The sequence below is a fragment of the Vigna angularis genome, chromosome 4 (genome assembly GCF_016808095.1).
Source record: "Vigna angularis cultivar LongXiaoDou No.4 chromosome 4, ASM1680809v1, whole genome shotgun sequence".
NCBI lineage: Eukaryota > Viridiplantae > Streptophyta > Magnoliopsida > Fabales > Fabaceae > Vigna > Vigna angularis.
Window position 1 is genome coordinate 16,779,453 of NC_068973.1, and position 25,294 is coordinate 16,804,746.

The 25,294-nt window shown below is 34.9% G+C and overlaps 1 protein-coding gene across 1 annotated transcript; it reads right to left on the bottom strand.

Annotated features, from left to right (window-relative positions):
• Nucleotides 1–401: 401 nt before the first annotated feature.
• On the bottom strand, nt 402–4,950 carry LOC108329864 (uncharacterized). The gene is made up of 10 exons (XM_017564219.2): nt 4,442–4,950; nt 4,209–4,329; nt 3,509–3,594; nt 2,409–2,859; nt 2,200–2,300; nt 2,028–2,094; nt 1,583–1,810; nt 998–1,453; nt 759–831; nt 402–650 (listed from the first exon to the last, which is right to left on the bottom strand). The coding sequence occupies exons 1-10, from the start codon at nt 4,801–4,803 to the stop codon at nt 430–432; spliced, it is 2,166 nt and encodes a 721-aa protein (XP_017419708.1). The 5' UTR covers nt 4,804–4,950; the 3' UTR covers nt 402–429.
• Between the last annotated feature and the right edge of the window lie 20,344 nt (nt 4,951–25,294).

Sequence of the window (25,294 nt, forward strand, 5' to 3'; positions counted from 1 at the left end):
CTAACAGTTGTATAACATTCGACACGTGTGAACTTTTATAAAATAAAGAAATTACAGTAGGAGAAATAAAAGAAAAATTACTTAAATATTGCAGAAAAAACTTTTTCATAAATCACCTCCAACAATTAGTGTCAATGAATGGCCATCTTGTGTTGGAGACAATACTCGAAGATTGTCACTTTAGCTGTTATTTTTCTTTTTATTTTGACTATTAAAAGTGTTAGTAGAAGAATTTATTTTATAGTAAATATGTTCTCTATTGTATATTCTCATAACATTTTGGAAAAACATTATTCTTTTGTAAATCTTGGCTGATGAAACCATGATATCTGAGAAGTTGGAATGAAATAATAATTGATGAGGATAAGAGCAACGATTGAAATGACACACTGAAACAGGTATACACAGTTAAACCAATGCTTTCCTCTTTTACTCAAACCAATTTATGTCCAACTGTTTTAGTTTTGTAAGCCACTTTTGTGTGTCTTGAGAAATACATGGTGTCTTCATCTCACCATCTGCATGATCACTCTTCGTATCCTTAACAAGGTTCTCATGTCTGTTCCTTTGTCTTACCTTCAACGACAGAAGCCGAGAAACCTCGTGTAGTCCACCCCACTTTTCCAGTGCACGCGCAATATCGTACCGCCCTGTTCCAAATTTCATGTCTACCAAGTCAATTTTGCATCTTTTATAAGAAAGCTGTATTTTGTTGCGGACAGAAACTCAAAATTCAGAACAACAACATCTGAACCTACCTGCACGTTCAAATGACTTTCTACTGGGCATAAATGAAGGGTCTATTCCCCAGCTCCTTTGAAACCTACTTATCTGCATCAACATGTCAATAACGTCATTTATGTATCAATTTTCTTACACTGAAGATTTTATTGTGAAATCATTAGCATTTCTACTGCGGGGTAAACAAGTGCAATGTGATACAGAGTGAACAAGGAAATGAATGTATTTGAGATAGGAACGAGCTTTTGCTGCCTACCTCTTCCTGTAAATTTTCAAGATTGTCCCAGTAACCCTTTGGTTTGCGGTGTTTGTAAGCCAAAGAAAGGTTCAATACGGTTGCAACCTTTCTGAATCCACCCATGCGAGTTATAGCCTTCTCAATATCCACTCTTCCATTTAAACGAAGTTGCTTCCTCATTGGCATGAATCCTTCCTGTCCGTGTTCTGCAATGAATTGCAGGAGTTCAGATTTTAGTACTTCAATATTCCTCTGTAAGCCTGGCACTTTAGGTCTTTGCTGAGATGAACATTGATCGCAATTGGGAACTTCCTCGGCTGAACCAGGGCTGTCATCATTTTGAAAGCTTGATGAAACAATTTGCTGCCCTGAATTTGTATTCTGCTCACAAAATTCTGCAGATTTTAATGCATTCCTGTTCTCAATGTAGTCTCTTATTGCAGACAAGTTTGATGGGAGATCTTCATAAATGACCTGAAATGACATTGTGCAAAAAATTCACTACATTTCAGGGTGCAAATGGAGAGTTAGGACAGATCAGAAGATTAAAATTTCACTCATATTTAACAGTGTTTAGTCAGCTAAGGAATTAATAGACAAAACCTCCTCCATGATGGCTTCTGAAAGGAAAGTATCCTTGCGCATTTTTGACTCCACAGAGTACTTTAGCAAGGTGTGATGATTTCCTAGTTGCTCAAAAATCCATTTTCCCCGGAAAGAATCAAAGTCCCCTTCAACTTGTTCAAAACTGATCTCCTGTTCTAAATATTCACACAACTCCAGCACAACACGAGCATGAAGCACCATATAAAGTAGGCCCTTACACCCTTCCTGCATGTTGATTAAACCAGGATATCACAAAATTATAGATAAAAACACAGTACATGTTCATTCTTGCATCAGTGTTTGTGCTAATGGATACAAGTTTGTTTAACCGGTTGCAGATAACGATGGTAAAGCACTAGCTGTTAAGAAACAATTCAGGATATAAACAGATAGATATGATGTTCTCTTTTTAAGACTTTACTTCTTTAACATTGTCCTATACCTGAAGAACACGGACTTTATTGTTATCTCGTGATACAACCTTACTGATTGCTAGATTTGGAACTATCCTGCAACATATTATGTGGAATCAAATTAGAAGAATGAAACAATAGAACTGGGAATTTCTTATTCAATGTTCCAATAAATCTAGAGTAACTCAGGAAGTGGCTTACTCAGGAAGAGTCTCATAGGCAGTTAGAATATTCCATACTTCACGAACAGGAGCTTTAACTGTTATGCTTGCAACAACACAGCGATGAACACCTCCATTTTCCTTCATACCAAAATCACTTTATTACTAAGTAAGTATGACTAATTGCTGTAAAAAACAGGTAATGGTCTGAATCCAGGTCAACTCATAATAATTAGTACATAAATATACCATAAGGCCATCAAATCTGCGGAGATGAACTTCATCTACCATCCGAGGCCTGTCAAGTCTGCAAAACTTTCCAAATACACCCCAGTTGCTTCTCACCTTACTCGAAGATGTGAGTATCGAACTGGAAACAGAGGAGGCAATTTCCTTTTTGTTCTCTGCAGGAGGCAACTTATCACTTTGACACAAAGAGCCATTTATATTTTCAACACTTTCACACAAAGAACCATTTATCTTTTTAACAGATGACCCGTTAATGGCCATATAAGTTTTATGCAACTGATTTTCTGACACTGAAAGTTTCTGATATCCCACAAAATTCTTTTCAGCTCTGTATGCCAAAGCTCGAAGATTCACAGGAAGATCAGATCTGATAATCCTTTCCAAAAAAATAGCTGGGAAATTCAATCTTGGTATTACATTGACTTCATACGATAAAATAGCAGTTGATGACCTGCATAAACCAGAATTCGTGTAAACTAGAAATGTAATATAGCAATGTGATTAATTTCAATAAGAACAGCCCATATGTTATTAACAAATGAAAATACTTATCCCATAGAAACCCACAAGAATTGATACACTACTATGAGTGAAATAATTTAGGATGGCAATTGGAAAAGCTTTATTGTCTTGCAGGTAGAATTATTATTGCATATGGAAAGTTAGCCAAGTTATTGCATTCTCTTTCTAACATATAAGTATACTTTGACCATTTTGATTCATTAAGACGAAAGACGACAACAATAGCCTTATACAAACAGGTAAATTCGGCTACATGGATCACATGATTTAATTGGAATTGGTGAAAATAGAAGTGAATGCCTTCTTATCATTTGTAAGAAATACCGTATCTTACTATATCATAATACCATACAGAGATTGCTGTCATTCGTTCTTTTCTTGTGTGTGGGTTGTTTACAATTGATGCAGGCTTAACTAAAATTAATCTTTTCATCAATCAGAATCAGAACTTCATTAAACAAAGTTTGATAGTTTGAGATTGATATGACATATCATGCTAAAGATATACATATTAGTATCTTTTTGATTGATGTAAAAAACTGCTTTGCAAAAATGGCTTCATGAAATAGATTACATACCTTGTTCCAGATTTTACGGACCATTTGCCATCAAACTTCTTAAAGTCTCCATCAACCATGGAAAAGTGCAGTTCTCGATCCCATTCCTGAAGAATTAAAACGAACAAATATAGCAGTATTAATTTAACTAATTATTCACTTCTCTAACTTTTTCCTATTGACTGACTAACCTGTCAACTAAACTAGCACAACCACTGCTAATGGAAACTAAACTATTTTTACATATGATCTTGCACAAGGCTCATGTGGCAAATTGTATGAGACAACATGGGTTGGAGTATGAGACATTAGGGGTATCTTTGATTCTCTTCTCACTTTCCGGTTTTATAAAAATGTTTCTAAAGCAATTCCCCACTATTCAACAATCAATTTCTCATTCAAAATCTACTTAAGTTTTGCAAATTATTTCCAAAACAAGTGCATTAAAACCTAAAGAAACAAAAAATTGCTAGAAGATGATTTCTACTCCTCTTCTGTTCTCATCATGTTCACCTTCTCCTGCTCTCTATGTCTTGTACCATCATCTACCAGTTCTCTCAACAATATCATACACCAGCCTTTTGAAAACAAAACAAAAAAAAACATAAATAAAAAGAGAAATCAAATACACCCAAAAGTTTCAATTTCATTCCAATCAAGTAAGGCTAGTAGCTGGCTACAGTGCCCAGTTCATATAGCATATGCGTTAAAAGACACTCACTGAATTGATGACTTCTCGAAGATCCAAGACAACACGAGCTTCTATATGCCAATACATAGCCCTTTGGAATCCCCTTTGCTCTAACCATATCCTTCCTGGGTATGGACAAGGAATTCTCCCACTAACAGAAAAAAAACGTGCCTTGTAAACTGTACCTTTAACTTAATCATCGCCAATACAAAGTAAAAGCACTTTTCTTTAAATGTGAATAGAAGCATTAACATTTGCATTACCTCCATACGAGATTTGGGATGAAATCAGCGAGACGCTCGTAATCAGTGAGAGCATCCCAAACGGATTCAGTGTCAGCATCGACTGTGATTTGGGCATTCACTCTGCGTTCCCTCCACGAAACCACTTGGACCTCACATAGCACTTCACGGTCACCCTCTTCCTCTTGCTGCTGAAAGCTTCCATCTTTGGCGTTGAAGTTGCACGTGATCTTCTGGGTGGTCCTAGCTGACGACGAGGAAAGTGCAACAGCAATACCTCGAGAGTTCAGTGTGAGAGACAGAAACCCTACTGTCGTGTGTGTGGCTGGTTTTGAGAGAAAGCAGAAAGGGTGAGTTGCAATGCTGGAGGTGGAAGCGATCATGACTGGTGGGACTAACCAAATGAATGTTCCATTGGGTGGTGAGTACACATGGAAATGGAAGCTAAGGGATGTTGTTGGTGACAGTTGAAGAAGATACTTCTTGCGTCGTAGCCACCAGTTTTGTTTTTGTCGTTTAGTGGGGCTCGTGAATTTGTGGCTCCGACACGACACTTGATGATGCGGTTGTTTTCGTCATTTCATCAGATTCTTTTGAATAGGAAAACTACTAGGTGGGACCATCTTCTATAATCAAAACAAAGAGGTAATGTAATCATGTTCTTCTGTAGCATTACCTCCTTTTATAAATTTAATTATTTTAATATTGTGAAAAATATTAAACATCAATTAAAAGTTTATTACAATATTTTGAAAATTATCTCCAAAATGCTGTCCTGAACCGTATAAAATGTTTTCAGATTTTAAGGGAAACAAAATAAATGACAAATTTATCATCAAAAGATAGTTGTGTTTCGTGTAGATTTTTTTCTCCTGACAAATTTATCTTCAAAAGATAGTTGTGTTTCGTGTAGATTTTTTTCTCCAAGTAATCCCATTTAAAAAAAATCAAATAAACCTTTTGGAACATTATTTCGCTAACTAGATTTATTCAAATATTATTCTGGTACATGAATTAGACTTTAGAAAATTATGTTTTAGTGTTGATAGTATTTAAAATGATTAAATTTGATTATTTTAATATTAATAAGTTTAAATTTTTATAAATAAATTTCATTATTTAAAATTACATTTTTCTCTTTAGAAATTTTTTTCTATTTTTTTTCTTTTCTCTAGATTTATTTACCTTTTGTCTATTTGTTTGAAATTGAAGATCAATTCTTGTAGCAAATTTTCCATTCTCATGGATCATTTTCTCAGTTTGAATAAATTAACTTTTTTATCTATTTTTTAGGTTTAAGTTAGTTTTTGCATGTGGATAAAATTTTGCTTGCATGTTTTTTGTGCATGTTTCTTTAAAGTTATCTATAAGATTTTATGTTGATCAGTGATTCTAATGACATACTTAAATCATGTTCATGTTGTTCCTAATGACATATAAGGTATTTTGTGCTTTTAAGGGCATCATAAGAATTTTTGAGCTATTTGGATTATTATCAAGGCAAGGGAAGCTAGTTACTTTGGTATGTGTGAGTTTAATAAATATGATGTCTTGTCTGTTGATAAATCTGACTGATGTGTATGACTGAATTAATTTGTATGGTTTGAATGATTGTTTCGTATTTGATTGTTGCTTGAATTTGTGTGATTGAGAGAAATTGGAATCTAAGAAATTGAGTAAATTGGTACAAGTTTTAATATGTAAAAATTGTTTTGAACCAACTCACTGAGTACCAATTTGAACAATTGATCAAGTCTAAGTTCACTTGAAATCAAAAATTATTTTTGTTGTCTAGCGTTGAGTGATAGATTTGTCAAGGAACATTTTAGCTCCAATACGTTGAACAACATAAGAGTATTGCTGAATGTCCGCTTTTGTGAATGGTTTGACGCTAAGTGACACTAGGGTACTATTGACTGCCATTTTTTTGTATTGCAGGTCTAGAGGGTTTTAGCTCTAGTACGTTGAGCGCACATTTTTGTGAGAAGCATGGCGCTGAGCGTTAGGATTGTCGCTAAACACAACTTGTAGCAAAAGGTTTGGCGCTAAGCGCCACCTCTAAGCGGCCGTTTGAATGTTGGATTTTGTTTTTCTTATTTGGCTATTTGAGGTCTATTTAAATGGACTTTATGTATCTTTATGAGTATTATAGTGTCTTCATTGAGATGATGATATTGTTGTGGACATATGTAGTAGTGATTGTTGAAGGAATTTCAAGGAGAGAGTCCTTGTTGTTATAACTATCAGTGTATGCATTGACATATGGGAGATCAGTCAGGAGGTATTATGATATTCTACCAACCATTCAACTTATATAGAAAAGAATTGTTAGGGGAAGGAAAGAATGGCAGGAGGTCCCAACCACTAAGCTATTTTGGTCCAAAGCGAAAGGGACTAACTTTGTGTGTGGTAGGTTGATAACTCCTATGTTTATGACTCTATAGAGTATAAATATTACTACAAGTGCACGCCTATAATTAAGCTTAATGTCAAAGGCAAATATCTAGAAATTTGAGTTTAGTGTCAAGTGTTTGTGTGAATATATGACTTGTTGTACGACTATAGATGTTTAGTTTATAAATAATATATTTTAACTAATGTAGGATAACTCTTTTGCGCACTAGCTTATTGACGAAGGAAGGTACCATGTGAATCCAACCAATGATTGTGACATGCCACTTTGTTGTAGTTTTTAAGTAATTAATTTGTTTACTTAATGACCAAATCCTTTGTAAATTATTGACCAAATTATGTATTGGGTTAATCAATTAATGAGCTTTATTTTGTTTTCATTTCAAGTTGTAGTAAAGACCTAATTTGTCACTTAGTCATTAGTTTTTGGAAAACAAAAAGGATGCAGAGTTATTGTTATTTTGGTGACTTTTGGTTTACAATCACCCAATTAACTCTTTTGTAATTGTGATGGCTAAAGCTTTTAAAAGCTTAACCACTTTCATAAAAATACAAGTGAAAATTGTCATAGCGGCTACAGTGGAATGGTTAGCGTGGATAACAAAACCAAGAGGGGGGTGAATTGGTCTTTAATAAAAACGTGTGTCTGTTAAAATTTCTACTCAATTAAACTTACTAAGCAAATAATAATGACAAATAAAGAGAGTAAGGTTGAGAGAAATTGGCACAAATGATTTTATCCTGGTTTGGATCTTACCAATCCTACGTCCAGTCGCCTATCTCAAAGTAAGATAAACAGTTCACTACTCACAAAATAATTACAAATTACAATCACACAGATATAATTTGTAACAGTTTAGAAAACACCTATCTTGATGTCACAAGAGATGAACCTACACCTCCTTTGAGTCTTCACAAAGGATGAAACACTTCCTTCGAATACTTTGTTACCAATGAGGAGCATTGGTACTTTGAAGATAAATTATTTTGATGATGCTGCAAGAGATAAACTCAAAGAATCTAGTTATAATTATTTTAAAAGCACTTTTGTAATTTGCAAATGTATTAGGAAAGTTTTTAAACATGTAAAACATAGAAATCTTGTATCTTTAAGATAGTTACACATATAATCGATTATGTAATGGAATAATCGATTATCGTAAGCTTTCTTAAAACACCATTTCACTCTGGAATAATCGATTATTACCTCAAATAATCGATTATCACTAGTCCTGATGAAAACTGCCTAAGTCACTGGAATAACCGGTTGTTCCTCAGAATAATCGATTATCACTTTTTGAAAAACCCTGTAACGGACTTGAATAATCGATTATCACTAACAATAATCGATTATCACTAGCAGTTGTAATGTGTCTTTTCAATTTCAGACCAGTTGGCTATATATAGTTGTTTTAAAACCCTTAGTGAGGGAACCTGAGCTTTTTGAGAGTACAATGTAAACTGAGGAAATTCCAAAAAGCTAGTTCATTACATTGACTAGTCTTATGAATAGGAGAAGCTCGCACTTTGTGTGTCAAAGGTCGGAGCAATTCTCTTCAAGTTGGCAAAGCTGCTATCTTCCACTTCGTTGGTCGAAGGAAGATTGTTTCTGCACTGTTCTGGTTCGTTGGTCGAAGGAAAGTGTAGGTTGTTTGCTTTTGATTCGTTGGTCGAAGGAAGCTCCCTTCCAGTTTGTTCGTTGAAGGAAGGTTTCATCTTTACATTCACTTCATTCTAATCTGTTAAACTATTTTTAGTGAAAACGTTAATCACTTTTTATAGTGATTACAACTGGACGTATAATCTTTTGATTCGAACCAGGATAAAAATTATGTGTGTGAATTTTTCTACTCCCTACACTCTTTATATTTTCCGCATATCAACTGTTCGATAAAATCTCTCTAAGAAAATAAATTTTATAAAAATGGACTATCGTAACTTGATTTGTGACCGTAACACGCTTTCCGCTTATTTTATTCCGCTGCGCGACTCGACGATACCCGTTGTTCTAACCAACAATTGGTATCAGAGCTTGCTTTGATATTCTTTCAAACTTTTGCGAAAATGATCGATCATCAAACTCAAGTTTATGCCAAAGGTGCTTCCATCAACAGACCACCACTTTTTACTAGTGATAACTATGCATTCTAGAAAGTCAGAATGGAAATATTTATGGGGTCTGTTGACAGAGGCATCTAAGAAGTTGTACAAAATGGTCCTTATATTCCAAAAAGTATTGTTGATGGTGTAGAAGTAGAAAAACCAAACTTTAACTAGACTGTTGAGGAAAATGGAAGAGCCCAATTTGATATTAAGGCTCGTAATATTTATTTCATCTGCTGTTGTACTTGATGAATTCTATAGAATTTCAGTTTGTAAAACAGCACAGGAGATGTGGGAGGTCCTCAGAGTCACACATGCGGGTACAAATGACGTGAAACGTGAAAGGAAGAACACATTCATCCAGGAGTATGAGATGTTCAGAATGCAGCCTAGAGAAACAATTTTAGATGTTCAAAAGCGCTTCACTCACATTGTGAACCACTTGACAGGGTTGGGTAAGACTTTTGATACTGATGAATTGAATGTGAAAATATTAAAATCATTGGACAGGTCTTAGCAACCAAAGGTGACTGCCAACTCGAAGTCTCAAAACCTCACTCAGATGTCAATGGCGATTCTCTTTGGAAAGCTTCATGAGCACGAGCTTGAGTTGAACAGATTAACTACAGAAGAGGATCAAGGAAAAAGAAAGACGCTTGCCTTCAAATCTGAAATTTCTAAGGGAAAAAGTTCCAAAAAAATTGAAGATGATGATTCCGATGATGAAGAAAACATGAGCCTCATGATAAAGAAGTTTGCAAAATTCATGAGAGCAAAAGGAAAAGATAAGTACCGTGGAGAAAGAAAAGAAAATCAAGGTTCTTCTTCAAGCTCAAGTGCTATGGATGCGGAGAAAGAGGACATGTGAAGACTGACTATCCTAAAAACAAGAAAAGTGAAGAAAAGAAAGAAATAAGATTTCCCAAGAAGAAGAAAGCTTACATAGCATGGGAAGAAAATGCTTCTAGTTCTTCAAGCGCTAGTGAATCAGATGAGGAAGCAAATCTTTGTTTAATGGCAGACTTAGAAGATACTGGAAGCCAAGTAAGTGATTCTAGTTTTGAGTCAAGTGATGAATTTGATCTACAAAAGGATTTTCTTGAATTATTAAATGAATCTGAAAAACTAAATGCTACTCACAAAATTTTGAAAAATGAGTTTAAGGATTTGCATATTAAATATGAAAAAGCATTAGATGAAGAAGTGGTATTAAGAAATAAAGTAAGTAATCTAGAAACTAAAGTGTCTAAGTCTAATGCAAATGAACAACCTGTTGAATGTTTATCTTGTAAGAGTCATATGTTTGATATTGACATTCTTGAAAATCTACTTCCAAAGGCATCCAAGTCTAACTCAAATGCTAAAACTACCTTTAAAAGAAGCAATAATGGTAATAAGAGCAGGCATCATCATAAAAAGTCTAAAGTTAAGCGAACTCGTAGAGTTTGGGTTGAAAAAGGGACTTTTGTGAAAAATAAGGTGCATGATGTTTGTTGTTTTTATTGCATGAAGAATGGTCATACATCGAACAAATGAAACATTAAACATTTTGGAATTCCAAATGGAAAATATGCATGGGTTAAAGTTGTGAAATAATGCTTGCTTGCATATACTAACCCCAAGGACCCATAATGAGATTGGGGACCTAAATTCTTGCTTTTTTTTTTGTAGGAACCTACAAAGTCAAAGAAGTCATTGTGGTATCTTAATAGTGGATGTTCAAGACACATGACCGGTGACAAAAAGAGGTTCATCTCTTTTGAGAAAAAGAAGCAAGGATTTGTAACATATGGGGATAACAACAAAGGGAGAATAATTGGAACTGGAAACATTGGAGGAGGAAATACCTTGACTATAAAAGATGTATTATATGTTGAAGGTCTCAAACACAACCTCCTGAGCATAAGTTAGCTTTGCGACAAAGGTCTCAAGGTAACATTTGAAAGTGATAAATGTACTGTTTATTTTAAGAATTCTTCTGATGTTCCTCTGCAAGGTGTTAGGCATAATAATATTTATTTGATTGACATTGAAAGTGCATCTAGTCATAGCATAACATGTTTAGTTCCAAAAGAGGAAAATCCTTGGTTATGGCAGAAAAGAACTGCACACATTCATATGCAACATTTGAACAAATTGATCTCAAAAGATCTTGTGATTGGTTTGCCTAAATTAAAGTTTGAAAAAGATAAATTATGTTCTGCATGTCAAAAGGGAAAACAAACCAAATCATCTTTTTCATCCAAAAGCATGATTTCTACAACCATACCTTTAGAACTTTTGCATATGGACTTGTTTGGTCCATCTAGAATTAAAAGTTTCGGTGGAAACTACTATGCTCTTGTGATTGTTTATGATTACACTAGGTTTACTTGGACATTATTTTTAACCTTGAAAAGTGAAGCTTTTAAAGCATTCAAATCATTTGCAAAACGTGTTCAAAATGAAAAGGATTTGAAAATCAAAACATTAAGAAGTAATCACGGTGGTGAATTTTAAAATGAATCTTTTGAAAAGTTTTGTGATGAGTATGAAATAACTCATAATTTTTCTGCTCCTAGAACTCCTCAACAAAATGGGGTTGTTGAAAGGTAAAATAGGTCATTAGAAGAATTAGCTAGAACTCTCTTGAATGAATCAAATATACCTAAATATTTGTGGGCTGATGCAGTTAGTACTGCTTGTTATGTTCTAAACATAATGCTTATTAGGCTTGTTCTTAATTTAACTCCTTATGTACTGTTTAAAGGAAGAAAATCGAATGTGTCTCACTTAAAAATCTTTAGATGCAAATGCTTTGTTTTGAATAATGGTAAGGATAATCTAGGCAAATTTGAAGCTAAATCTGATGAAGCAATCTTCTTAGGTTACTCTTTAACTAGCAAAGCATATAGAGTGTTCAATAGAAGAACCTTAATAATTGAAGAGTCAATGCATGTTGTCTTTGATGAAATTGTGGACCTTGAGGTGAACCCTCTTGAGTCAAATAAACAAATTGCAGGTGACGAGGATTATTTAAGGGAAGCTCTTGAAGAGATGTATCTAAATGAAAACAATCATAGAGAAACTCAAAATCAAGGAGTGGATCCCAAAAGCTACATTCAACCTCGTGGCCTCTCCCTGGACAACATCATTGGAGACATCTCAAAAGGGGTAACTACTAGACACAATCTAAACAATTTTTGCCTAAATGTAGCTTTTGTGTCTCAGATAAAACCCAAGAATATAAAAGAAGCTCTTCAAGATGATAAGTGGTGCGTTGTTATGCAAGAAGAGCTAAATCAATTTGAAAGGAATGACGTCTGGGAACTCATTCCTAGAAAAGAAGACTATCAAGTCATAAGAACAAAATGGGTTTTCAGAAACAAGCTTGATGAAGATGGAAACATCACAAAGAATAAAGCAAGACTAGTTGCAAAGGGATACTGTCAAGAGGAAGGTATAGATTATGATGAAACTTATGCACCAGTAGCCAGGTTAGAAGCAATTAGACTTTTACTTGCTTATGCATCTTTGATGAGATTTAAACTATATCAAATGGATGTTAAAAGTGCATTTTTGAATGGTTTTATAAAAGAGGAGGTATATGTTAGTGAACCTCCTAGATTTCAAGATTTCAAATTTCCTGATCATGTATATAAACTGAAAAAAGCCTTGTATGGCCTTAAACAGGCACCTAGGTCTTGGTATGAAAGACTTAGTACCTTCTTGATTGAGAATGATTTTTCTGGAGGAAAGGTTGATTCAACCTTATTCATTAAGAAAGTAGGAAAACACATCTTGATTGTTCAAGTGTATGTAGATGATATTATCTTTGGATCTACAGATGATTCATTGTGTGAGGGATTTGGAAATATAATGCAAGGTGAGTTTGAGATGTCTATGATGGGTGAGCTTAATTTCTTCTTAGGACTACAAATAAAGCAAATAGATGAGGGAACTTTTGTTTCCCAAACTAAATATTATAGAGAAGTGCTTAAGAAGTTTGGAATGGATACTTGTAAGGAAGCCAATACCCCTATGACAACTTCTTGCTACTTAGAGAAGAATGAATTTGGTGAAGAAGTAAATCAAACTATGTTTAGAGGAATGATAGGATCTCTACTGTATTTAACTGCTAGTAGACCAGACATTATGCAAAGTGTATGTGTGTGTGCTAGGTACCAATCAAATCCTAAGGAATCTCATTTAACAGTTGTCAAAAGGATTCTGAAATACCTTAAAGGAACCACCTCTTTTGGACTTTGGTATCCCTCCGATGCTACACCTAGCTTAATAGGATACTCTAATGCAGATTATGGTGGCTATAAAATTTATAGGAAAAGTACTAGTGGAACTCGTCATTTTCTGGGTTGTTCCTTAGTGTCCTGGCACTCAAAGAAACAAGCATGTGTAGCCTTGTCTATCACTGAAGCTGAATACATTGCTGTTGGCAATTGTTGTGGCCAAATTCTCTAGATGAAACAATAATTCAAGGATTTTGATATCTTCCTTGAACACATTCCTCTGAAATGTGACAACACTAGTGCTATAAACCTAACCAAGAACCTCATCCTGCACTTAAGAACTAAGCATATTGAGATTAGACATAATTTCCTAAGAGACCATATTCAAAAGGGAGATTGCCAAATAGAATACATTGATACCTTGCATCAATTAGCAGTCATATTTACAAAAGCATTGCCTAAGGATAGATTCTATGAACTCAAACGAGAATTAGGAGTGTTAGACATGTCTTAGAATTAAGAATTCTGTAATTTTTGGATTTTTCGTAACTTCAGCGTATTTACTCGAATATCTGAACAGACAATCGATTATTCTTGGCTTTTGAGAAAAGTCTCCTAATCGCAAATAATAGATTATCCTATGGAATAATCGATTATCCTAACTCAAACCCAAAACTGGGCATTTATGAACAAATAATCGATTATCTTCATCCATAATCGATTATCATGCAATTTCTGGAAATTAACTTATGAACAGATAATCGATTATCACTTACAATAATCGATTATCATGCGTGTAGAGCTCAAAATAGAGTCGTTACAACGACTATAAACGGCTATAAACGGCCATAAACGGCTAGTTTTCGAATCCTTCCTATAAATAGCCCCTTATAATTGATTAGCAGTCACACTTTTGCACCCAAAACACTACTCAACTCAAATCTGCACCAGATTTTTCCTCTCCTTTCATCTATATTCACACATCCCAATCTCAATGGCTGATTCCAAAAGATCACGCAGAAGGCCAGCTGGTGCTTCTTCTTCCAGACCCTATGCCCCTCAACCAACAACCATTAATGGTTGGATCTCCGATAAAGAGAAACACGCTGAATACGTTCACCTCTTGCAAGAACGTCGGATAATGGCGGTCAAATTCATCCAACTTGATTTCTATAAGTTCTGTGGGTTCCGGTTTCCAGATTTATTTGGCACTCATGGTCTTACGCATCTCGTAGAACAAAAGGGATGCATATACCCTGATCTCATCCGTGTCTTCTATTTCAATTTGTGTTACCGCGATGGAATCTTCACAACAAAAGTAAAGGGGGTGCCAATTATATTGGATGATGATATCTGGACAACTGTTGCATATCTAACTATCTGGGATGATGTTGTCAAAGTTCATCTTAGAGACCCAGATTTCAACCGCCTTCTTGCTTTTCAATCTTTTCTAAGACACCCTCAACAACAAACACATTGTCGTCGTTAGTGGGCGGATTCAAGGTGGAAGAATGCCTAATTCATTATCTAATTGTATGGCTTCTATGCCCCCATACCACCAATCATGCTCAATGCTCTGAGCAAGATCTTCTTCTATTGTATGGGATTCTAAATCACATACACATTGATTGGCCTGCACTTATCTCTAACCCTATGTTGAAGGCTAAGAAGTATAATGCTTATCATCACTCCTATGCACTTCTCATTTCTCGAATTCTTGAATACAAAGGAGTAAATGTGGAAGTTGAACTCACTCAAGCCATCCAAGCCATTGGAACTAAAATTGGGGAGACAACGTTTTGCCAAAAGGGATTTGTTGCTCATGGCCGCATGATCCTTCACAAGGATGATGATCACCAAGATGTTTCCAATGACGATATGGATGCTCATATGGCTGAACCAGTACAAGTTGTTGCTCCTACTGATGCTGGTCCTTTCCAAATTCCTTCATCTTCCACCCTATCCATGGCGGAACATTTTGCCAAGTTATCCAAACAACTAGAGGATATGAGTCTTGCTCAACAAGCTCATTTTGATCAAATCTTTGAGTGGCAGCAAACTCATGAAGAATATGTGATTGACCAATTCAACGACTTTGACACTCGTCTTGGGAACATTGAAAATCACCTCAATCTTCAACCTCCAAAAAGACCACCAGTCCGGAGTTTTAGTATTACGATTTTATGTTAGTTTGCTTGCTTGATTATTTGTTTTGACTTCATATGATGTTTCTAAATGCTCATCTCTTTCTTTATGATGGAATTTGTAATCCCTCTTTCCATGAATACAATGCCTTCTTGTTCTAGCGCATACATTCTTTTAGTAAGGGGGATATCATATTAAGGGGGAGCATTTTTATTCATCTTTTTGCTTATGATAAAAAAGGGGGAGAAGACTCAACTCCTAGTGCAGTTGCTCCTAACCCGTTTTTTGTTGTCTGTTAGTGTGTACTTTATACAGATAACCCAAAGTTGCTTTTAAACAAGTGATTTTTTATCATCATCAAAAAGGGGGAGATTGTTACCAATAGGGAGCATTGGTACTTTGAAGATAAATGATTTTGATGATGTTGCAAGAGATAAACTCGAAGAATCTAGTTATAATTGTTTTAAAAGCACTTTTGTAATTTGCAAATGTATTAGGAAAGTTTTTAAACATGTAAAACTTAGAAATCTCGTATCTTTAAGATAGTTACGCATGTAATCGATTATGTGATGGAATAATCGATTATCATGAGCTTTCTTGAAAAACAATTTCGCTCTGGAATAATCGATTATTACCTCAAATAATCGATTATCACTCGTCCTGATAAGAACTGTCAAGTCACTGGAATAATCGATTGTTCCTCAGAATAATCGATTATCACTTTTTGAAAAACCCTATAACGGACTTGAATAATTGATTATCACTAACAATAATCGATTATTATTGGCAGTTATAATGTGTCTTTTCAACTTCAGACCAGTTGACTATATATAGTTGTTTTAAAACCCTTAGTGAGGGAACCTGGGCTTTTTGAGAGAACAATGTAAACTGAGGAAATTCCAAAAAGCTAGTTCATTGAATTGCCTAGTCTTGTGACTAGGAGAAGCTCCCGCTTTGTGTGTAAAGGTTGGAGCGATTCTTTTTCAAGTTGGCAAAGCTGCTATCTTCTAGTTCGTTGGTCGAAGGAAGATTGTTTTTGCACTATTCCAGTTCATTGGTCGAAGGAAAGTATATGTTTTTCACTTCCGGTTCGTTGGTCGAAGGAAGGTTTCATCTTTACATTTACTTCATTGTAATCTGTTAAACTATTTTTAGTGAAAACGTTAATCACTTTTTATAGTGATTAACAAATGGACATAGAATCTTTTGATTCGAACCAGGATAAAAAATATATGTGTGAATTTTTCTACTCCCTACACTCTTTATATTTTCCCCACATCAACTGTTCGATAAAATCTCTCTAAGAAAATAAATTTTATAAAAACGAATTATCGTAACTTGATTTGTGATCGTAACACGCTTTCCGCTTATTTTATTCCGCTGCGCGACTCAACGATATCGGTTGTTCTAACCAACATACTTCACGAAAGATGACTTTCTCTTCTGAACACTTCTTTAGACGCACCAAGGAGGAACCAGTTATTCCTCTGTCTCCGTAGTAACACTTCAACAGCTCCATAAACGAGAGTTTCTTTAGCCGAACAAGAGCATGCAATTCTCAAGAGTTTCTTAGTTCTAGAGCATAAGGGAAGAGTTGTTGTTGAAGGAAAATGATAGTCTATTTATAGACTCAAGCAAAGACTCTTCCATTTTTCGTTTTCTGCCTCTCTAACGCTTTTAATTGATTAACTAATCGATTAAATTGAGTGTAACGGCTAGAAAACTCCAACGGTCCAATTTAATCGATTAATCTACGTGTTAATCGATTAGCTAATAGATTAAATTGTAGTTTAATCAATTATTTCAGAGGTAATTCGAGTTTTCAGTTTTTACTATGATTAATCGATTAATTCTAGGTCTAATTGATTAATTCAATGTGTTTTTGACTCTGAACATAAAATTTATAATTCTAAGATATATTGAATCAAAACCACTAAGAACCTAAGTCTTAGAAACAAAATTACAATTATTACAAAAACTTTTCATTTGAATACAAGTCTTCAAAAGATCTTCTTGAATCTTGATTTCTCTTAACTTGATTTGGGCATCATCAAAACTTCATCTTCATCATTTTGCTAACAAATGATTTTGCAGACTATTAGAGTTTCTTACTCTTTTATGTGAGTGAGACTGATTCTTCTAAGTTCTTGAGTGATTTAAAAACCCTATGTTGCCTCCCTTGGAAAGAGTGATTATTTCCTTCCAATTTTATTTGTCACTTTGTTTTTCTTTCTTCCTCCCAATTTATAAAAACTCAATTCTATCTAGTTTATCTCATAGTCATAACTTGCATTTTACTTATCCAAAATAAGTGTTTATTGAGCCATAATTAAACTTCAGAATGTGAGCTTTCACCTCGTTTTTGAAACACCCAAATTCGGAGTTTTATAACTTGAGATATTGACATTTTGAAAATTCAGTTCTCCATTTTTTACTATGTTTCGAAATTTCTCCCAAGGTTTTAATCCTAAAGATCCTCAATCAGTCCTTTTGTAAATGTGGTTCTCATCATTTAGTATCAGAGCTTTTATTCTAGGTTTGGAATGACGATGAAAACTTTCTATACAAGGTGTTTAATTGAAGGTCTTGTTTAGTTTATACGGTTATGGAAGTGCCAACAATGTTATGAGCCAAAGATTAGTGGAGAAACTCCACTTACCAACATGCTCTCATCTGAATCAAGCATGGATTAGATTCATTACAGGGTAATCTATGTAAGAAGTATTATGTGATATCGTTCCCATGGACTCTTGTCATCTTCTTTTAGGATGGTCATGACTTTGTTTTAAAACATTCAATCTTAATGAATGCTCGCTTTATTTGAGGCATGAGGAACATAAAATTAAGCTAAAATTTATGACACCAGGACAAGTCAGTAAGGATCTGTTGAGACAAAATCAAAATGTTCAGCAACTCATCATTGTCTAATGAAGAAGGATTTCATAACATCTAAAGTCAAGAGCTAAAATAATGCTTTTTAGATCAAAATGTTTGATCTTTTTTATTCTAGTATAGTATTTTCAAGTAAACAATGAGACAAATTAAAAGGCTCCAACCAATTCGATCAAGACCTTAATTAAAAGATAAACTAACTTTTTCATAATAAAAATTCAATTGATATATACATAACTTACCCAACCAATAGACCTTGATATGATTAAGTATTTTATTCCATTTACGGAGATAAAATAAAAAAACGAGTTTCACTTGATTAGTTTTAGCAAGTAGGAGAATTGTAAATAAATTATTCAATTTATTAAAGTGTATTATCTTTAAAAGTTGGTGAAAATAAAAAAGATGAAAGTTAAAGAGAAATAGAGAAAATAAAGTAAGGATGGAAACCTTCGAAACAAAGACAATGATAAACTGAAATGCCCATAAAAGAAAAGAAAATCACAAATAGAAACTGAAAAATATTTAAATTTGAACTTATAAAGAATTTATTTTAAAAAAAGCATTGTCAAATTTAAAAATGTTAAAATAGAATGACTCAATTTCTCACACCAAAAGGGGGGTGAATTGGTGAACTGTAAACACAAAAGCTTTTAAAATCTTTTTCACAAAAATTGATGCCTTTATACTTTTCTTGAATTGAAAGGTAAAAGATTTTCAATGCAGCGGAAACTTAATCGAATAAGTACAGAAAGTAATCGATTGAATAAAAGAGAGTAGGGATCAGAAAATTCAAACACTGAGTGTTTATACCTGTTCGGCCAAGCCTACATCCAGTGTCCTTCCAACCACGGGAAGCCAATGCATAATAAAGATCAAGGTTTTTACAACAAGGTTTTTATAGAGACCTCACGTCAAAAATATAGAACACCTATCTAACCCTCTAATTTAATATAGGCAGTCAACAACAAGACTGGAAGCAAGAATCCCCTCTTCTGCCGTCTAACCCCTTTAAGCCACCCTCAAAGTCAAGAACACACGTTCTTCTTCCTGTAATCACAACAAGGAACTCAAATCAATCTTCACGAGATTGCAGAATCTGATCACGCAATAACACCCAAGTGTGCATATTTGATCAGTCTTTGAAACGCAACAATCTTGCTCTTCAAGAAATCACAAGTTGTTGATCACCACGGTCAATCTTGTTTCTTGGAGATTTTTTATGAGTGCATATTTATGCCCACATTTATCCTTTAAAAATAAATTTTTGATGAAATTCATCTGCTTGAATGATTGATTTAAAGAGGATTTGTGATGATTTGATATATTGTGTTTGGAATTAAAAGGGACTTAAAAAGTGATTTTAATTGCATAAATTATTCTTGGAAATTCTTACGTTTATTTGTGCAACTGAAATTATAAGTTCTATTGGTCCAAATGGCAATTCAAGGCCCAAAATCAGGTTTTATTTGGAAAATAATGTATAGATGGGCCAAACAGACAGACTTTACCCTTGCACCTCCTAAAATCCCTACATACACTCCTATTTCTGAAATAGGCCAATAACCAAGCCCAAGCCCTAAGCCGTTTCTCCTACAGCTCCCTAATTTTCCTACTCCTACCCCTCCTAAACTAGACTCCACCAGATCATGCCACATGGCAATCTAATACCCACACATCTGACCATCAAGAAGTTGCCATGTCATTAATCCTCTGCACACCAAATTAACCAATCAGTTGTTGCCACATACCACCCTTGACATATCATCATCTTCTCCAAACAGAAAACCTAATTTCATCATCCTAACCTAACCCTAGCCACCATTGCCATGCTGTCATCATCACCATGCCGCAAGGCGCCGCCGCCGCAAACCCTAATGTCGCGTCGTCGCTATGAACCCTAGATCTGACCAACCACCTCATCGCCAGCGCCGTCGCACAACAACCACCGCCAACCACCAAGGTCGTCGCTTTCAAAACCCCCTAATCCGGCCACCACAGCGCCTCAACCATGGCAATTTCTCCCTCGCCATCATCACCTTCACCTTCCTTGCATACCATCCTTGCCAGAATCACAAGGTCGCGACACCAACATCACGAGAGCCTCCTCCATGTGCTGCTGCATGAATCATCGTCACCACAAGTCAGTAGCAAGGTCGTCGCCTAATACTGATCCACATCGCACAAGCCACTGCAACCTCCTCGCGCAGTTCACCTTCGCCAAACCTTAGCGTCGCTGCTCGAAAGTCATGGCACGAGTCATCTTCTCCTTCATTCATCAGACTTGCAAACAAACCTAGAAACACAAAAATCGCCACCATCTCCATTCAAAAATTCTGGTGTGAGAGAAGCGGAGTTCCTTCAAGCAGGCGGCGCAGGCAAAGGCACAGGAGCTCCCTTTCCCCCCAATCTGAAACCCTAATTTTGGGTGGGAAAGGGGATGATGCATGTCAGTCCCTCATTGGGCGCAACCTCTCTAGTCAAAACTGGTCAACAAATTTGAATCTGGTCAAGGTTGGTCAAATAGGGGTTCTAATGCAATTTTTGGAAATTTAGTTGGGGCTAAAGTGCAGATAGAGGAAATTTCAAGGCTTATGTGTAATTTTGGAAATTCAGAAAAGTTGAAAGATAAAATTCAGTTGTTGAATTAATGTAATTTGGGAATATCAACAGAAAATATCTTCTAAATAATGTTATAATTATCTAAATCTTTTAGTTATTTGGAAGATATAAGATAAAAGATTCTATCAACTGAATATTCAGAGTCCAAGCCCAATCAAGCCCTATATAAAGAGACCTAGGGGAGGCAGAAAAGGGGGACTTTACTTCATTCAATCATTCATTCACCACTTCTCTCTCTCTCATTTCATCTTGTTTAAAAATATGACCGTTATGTTAGTTGTTACCAACATTTAACAGATTTTCAAAACATCAACTAACTTATTCGAATACATAGTCCATGCATTCGATTAAGGGAAATCTTTTTGCACAGTTTTGAAAACTTTTCTCTTTGAAAAAACTCACACCACACTTCAAAAGAGTTTGTGCAAACACACGAGTTTCAATCGATTCACCCCATAATGTAATCGACTTAAAACTGTTGTTTTGCTACACATTTAAAGTTCAACCATAGTGCTTCTGATTTTTCTTTTCCCAAAAACATATGTCATGCATACACATATAAATCACATATTTCACACAGTAATATGCAGTTAACAACACAAACATAGCTCAAACATGTTCTTAGATATGCTTTATCAGATTTAACACATTAAAGAAAAACATATGACATGTAAACATAGAACATGTCACACAAAATATACATGTGTTATTAATTATGTGTTGTCACCATAAAAAACTGAGATATTACTGAGATTGTAGGTTAAGCTAAACATGTGCTCCCCTATCAACAATCTCAACAATCTCCCCTTTTTTTGATGACGCACAACCATGATTAATAATAAACCATGTTGCACAAATCAAATACATATTATCAACCAAAACCAATTACAGAAATATCATAATTCCCCCCCTTTGGGCATTAGCAAAAAAGGTAAGCACACTGTAATTGATACACAGATAATCAAGCACAATAGAGATGCATCAGATAAAAACGTTGTATGATGCTCCCCCTGACAATATTATTTACATGATTTAGGATATTCTCCCCCTTAAATGAATACATGTAAAATAGTTCAATAACATGCCATGCTCCCCCTTTCATTATGCATGTTTCAATCTCAAAACACATATGCACAATGCAGTAATCAGATTGTATATCAGAGCATGTAAAAGCATATTCCAAGTAATGTATCAAAGCAGATATGTAACAGCAATATCAGATCAAGAATTGATACATTTTCAATCAGCAAAAAAAAACAATTTTAATTTCTTATCATCTCAAAATATGTATATTAGTTGAGTAAAGAGATATAAGAAGAATAAACACTCAACTGTATATGAAATAAGATTTAAAGATATCAGATATTCGAAGTTTGGAATCTTTAAACCACTATTGATACTCTATTGATTTTAATCCAGTCAGAATCGATTTCTTGTTGTAGCATATTATTGACTTTCCAGTTTCATCTAGCCAACAAGTAATTTTCCTTCAAAACCTTTCATGGTCTTTCTAGATCAAGCATTTTAGAATCAGTATAATACAGGAATTATCACAGATAATGTGTGAGTATGCAAATATCTGAATGTAACAGTAAAATGTAACACATTTTCATACAAGCATAATGTAATCGATTTAAGTGCTATTTTATACTACTATCTTCCAGAATTCCTAGTTCATTTCGAATTGTATGAAATCTTTCTTTGTTCAAAGGCTTTGTAAAAATATCTTCCCATTGATGTAAGGTATCTACATATTCGACCTTAATTTCTCCTTTGAGGATGTGGTCTCATATGAAATGATGCTTTATTTTAATATACTTAGTTTTAGAGTGAAGAAGAGGATTTTTAGCCAAAGTAATGGCACTTATGTTATCACATTTTAAAGGAATATGATCTAATGATATGCCATAGTCCTCTAGTTGGCTCTTGATCCAAAGAGATTGAGCACAACAGCTTTCAGCTGCTATGTACTCTGCTTCTATGGTAGATAATGCCACACAAGCTTGCGTCTTTGAATAACAAGAAACTAGTGAATATCCTAGTAGATGACATGTACCACTAGTGCTCTTTCTGTCTATCTTACAGCCACCAAAATCAGAATTACTCTAACCCTCAAGAAAAATATTTGAACCACTGGGATACCATAGTCCAAGATTCTTGGTTCCTTTTAAGCCTTTCAAAATTCTTTTTACAGTAGTTAAGTGTGATTCTTTTGGTAAAGACTGAAACCTAGCATAGAGACAGACATTATGCATGATGCCTGGTCTACTAGCAGTTAAGTACAATAGAGATCCGATCATACCTCTGTACATTTTCTAATCAACTTATTTGCCTACTTCATCAAGGTCAAGATAGCAGTTTGTTGCCATAGGAGTTGCAGCCTCTTTGCAGTCCAACATTTTGTATTTCTTTAACAGCTCATTGCAATACTTGGATTGATGGATAAAAATGCCATTCTTGGTTTGCTTGACTTGAAGTCCTAGGAAATATGAGTGTTCTCCCATCATGGACATCTTGAACTCTTCTTGCATAGTCTTAGAAAACTCTTTGCACAGTGTAGGATTAGTTGATCCAAAGATAATGTCATCAACATAAATTTGAACATATAATTTGTCTTTATTTGAATTCTTAATAAAGAGGGTTGAATCAACTTTACCCCTAGAGAATCCCTTCTTTACTAGAAACTCACTTAAGCGCTCGTACCACAACCTCGGCGCCTGGTTTAACCCATACAGAGCCTTTTTGAGTTTGAAGACATAATCTGGGTGCTCAAAGTCTTGAAATCTTGGTGGTTGTTCCACATAGACTTCTTCCTTAATATAGCCATTTAAGAACGCACTCTTGACATCCATTTGATACAGTTTAAACTTCATCATGGATGCAACAATAAGCAGAATCCTTATTGCTTCCAATCTGGCCCTTGGTGCATACGTCTCATCATAATCGATTCCTTCTTCTCATCATAATCGATTCCTTCTTCTTGACTGTAACCTTTAGCAACCAACCTTGCTTTGTTCTTTATGATTTCCCCTGAATCATCCATCTTGTTTCTGAAGACCCATTTAGTGCCTATGACCTGTAACTTTTCGGTTCTTAGAACCAGCTCCCATATATTGTTCCTCTTAAACTGATTTAGTTCCTCTTGCATGGCCATCATCTAATTTTCATCCGCAATAGCAGCTTCAACATTTTTGGGCTCAATTTTAGAAACATATGCTACATTCATGCATAATTGATTAAGTTGACGCCTAGTGATACTCCTCTTGTGATATCACCAATGATGTTGCTTGTCGAGACATTTCTTGGTGTTTTCCACTCCTTAATTGATTCAGCTCTAGGGGGATCGATTTCAGACTCAAAATTTTCCTCACCTAGAATTTCTCCATTCTCTTTTTCTTCTCGAGCAGAATCATCTGCGGCTATTCACTTTCTAGAATGAATAGGATTAATGGTAACATCAATATACTCATCAAAGGCTACAGATTCTTCAACAGGCAACACATTTTCAATTTCATATGAAGAGGGAGTTTGGATTTTACCAACACCGATGATTTTTCCTTTGTTGTTATCAACGTATGTGACATGGCCAGTAGTCTTGTAAGAGATGCTTGCGAATTTTGTTGGATCTCCTGTCATATGTCTTCAGCATCCACTATCCAGATACCACATGGATCCTTTTGCTTCTTGTTTCAAACCCTCTTTTGTCGTTTCAGATTTGGCCATCATGATAAGATCAGTTTCAGACACATTCTCCATATTGTCATTCTGATGCCTGTGATTTTTATTCTTTATGAGGAATTTCATAAACTTTTCATCTTGCAGATTTATTCTTTCAACTTTGAATCCAATCCATCAACACAAATTTTCTTGTTTCGTGCGATACCTGCTTCAAAGAATTCATAAAAGCCATTAGTAATAGAATTTTGCTTAGCATTGCAAGTAACATGCACAAGCTCAAATACAGATTCACTAGTCCTTCCTGTTTGAGATATAGAAGCAATTTTCCAGGATTAATTGATTAATCAGAAATAGTAATCGATTAGTTTTTCAAATATTTTATGAAAACCAGCTCTGGTGCCAATTGTTAAAATAGAATGGCTCAATTTCTCACACCAAGAGGGTGGTGAATTGGTGAAGTGTAAAAACAAAAGCTTTTAAAATCTGTTTCACAAAAATTGATGCCTTTATACTTTTCTTGAATTGCCAGCTAAAAGATTTTCAATGCAGCGGAAACTTAATCGAATAAGTACAGAAAGTAATCGATTGAATAAAAGAGAGTAGGGATCAGAAAATTCAAACACTGAGTTTTTATACTGGTTCGGCCAAGCCTACATCCAGTGTCCTTCCAGCCACGGGAAGCCAATGCACTATAAAGATCAAGGTTTTTACAACAAGATTTTTATAGAGACCTCACGTCAAAAATATAAAACACTTCTCTAACCCTCTAATCTAATATAGGCAGTCAACAGCAAGA

Excerpts from the sequence above, each read along its gene's own strand:
- LOC108329864 (XM_017564219.2), bottom strand. The coding sequence starts at position 4,803 with ATGATCGCTTCCACCTCCAGCATTGCAACTCACCCTTTCTGCTTTCTC. Across the intron at positions 2,301-2,408 it reads GCAGATTTGATGGCCTTATG|GAAAATGGAGGTGTTCATCG; the intron begins GTATATTTATGT and ends TTTGGTATGAAG. Across the intron at positions 1,811-2,027 it reads ATAAAGTCCGTGTTCTTCAG|GAAGGGTGTAAGGGCCTACT; the intron begins GTATAGGACAAT and ends ATCAACATGCAG.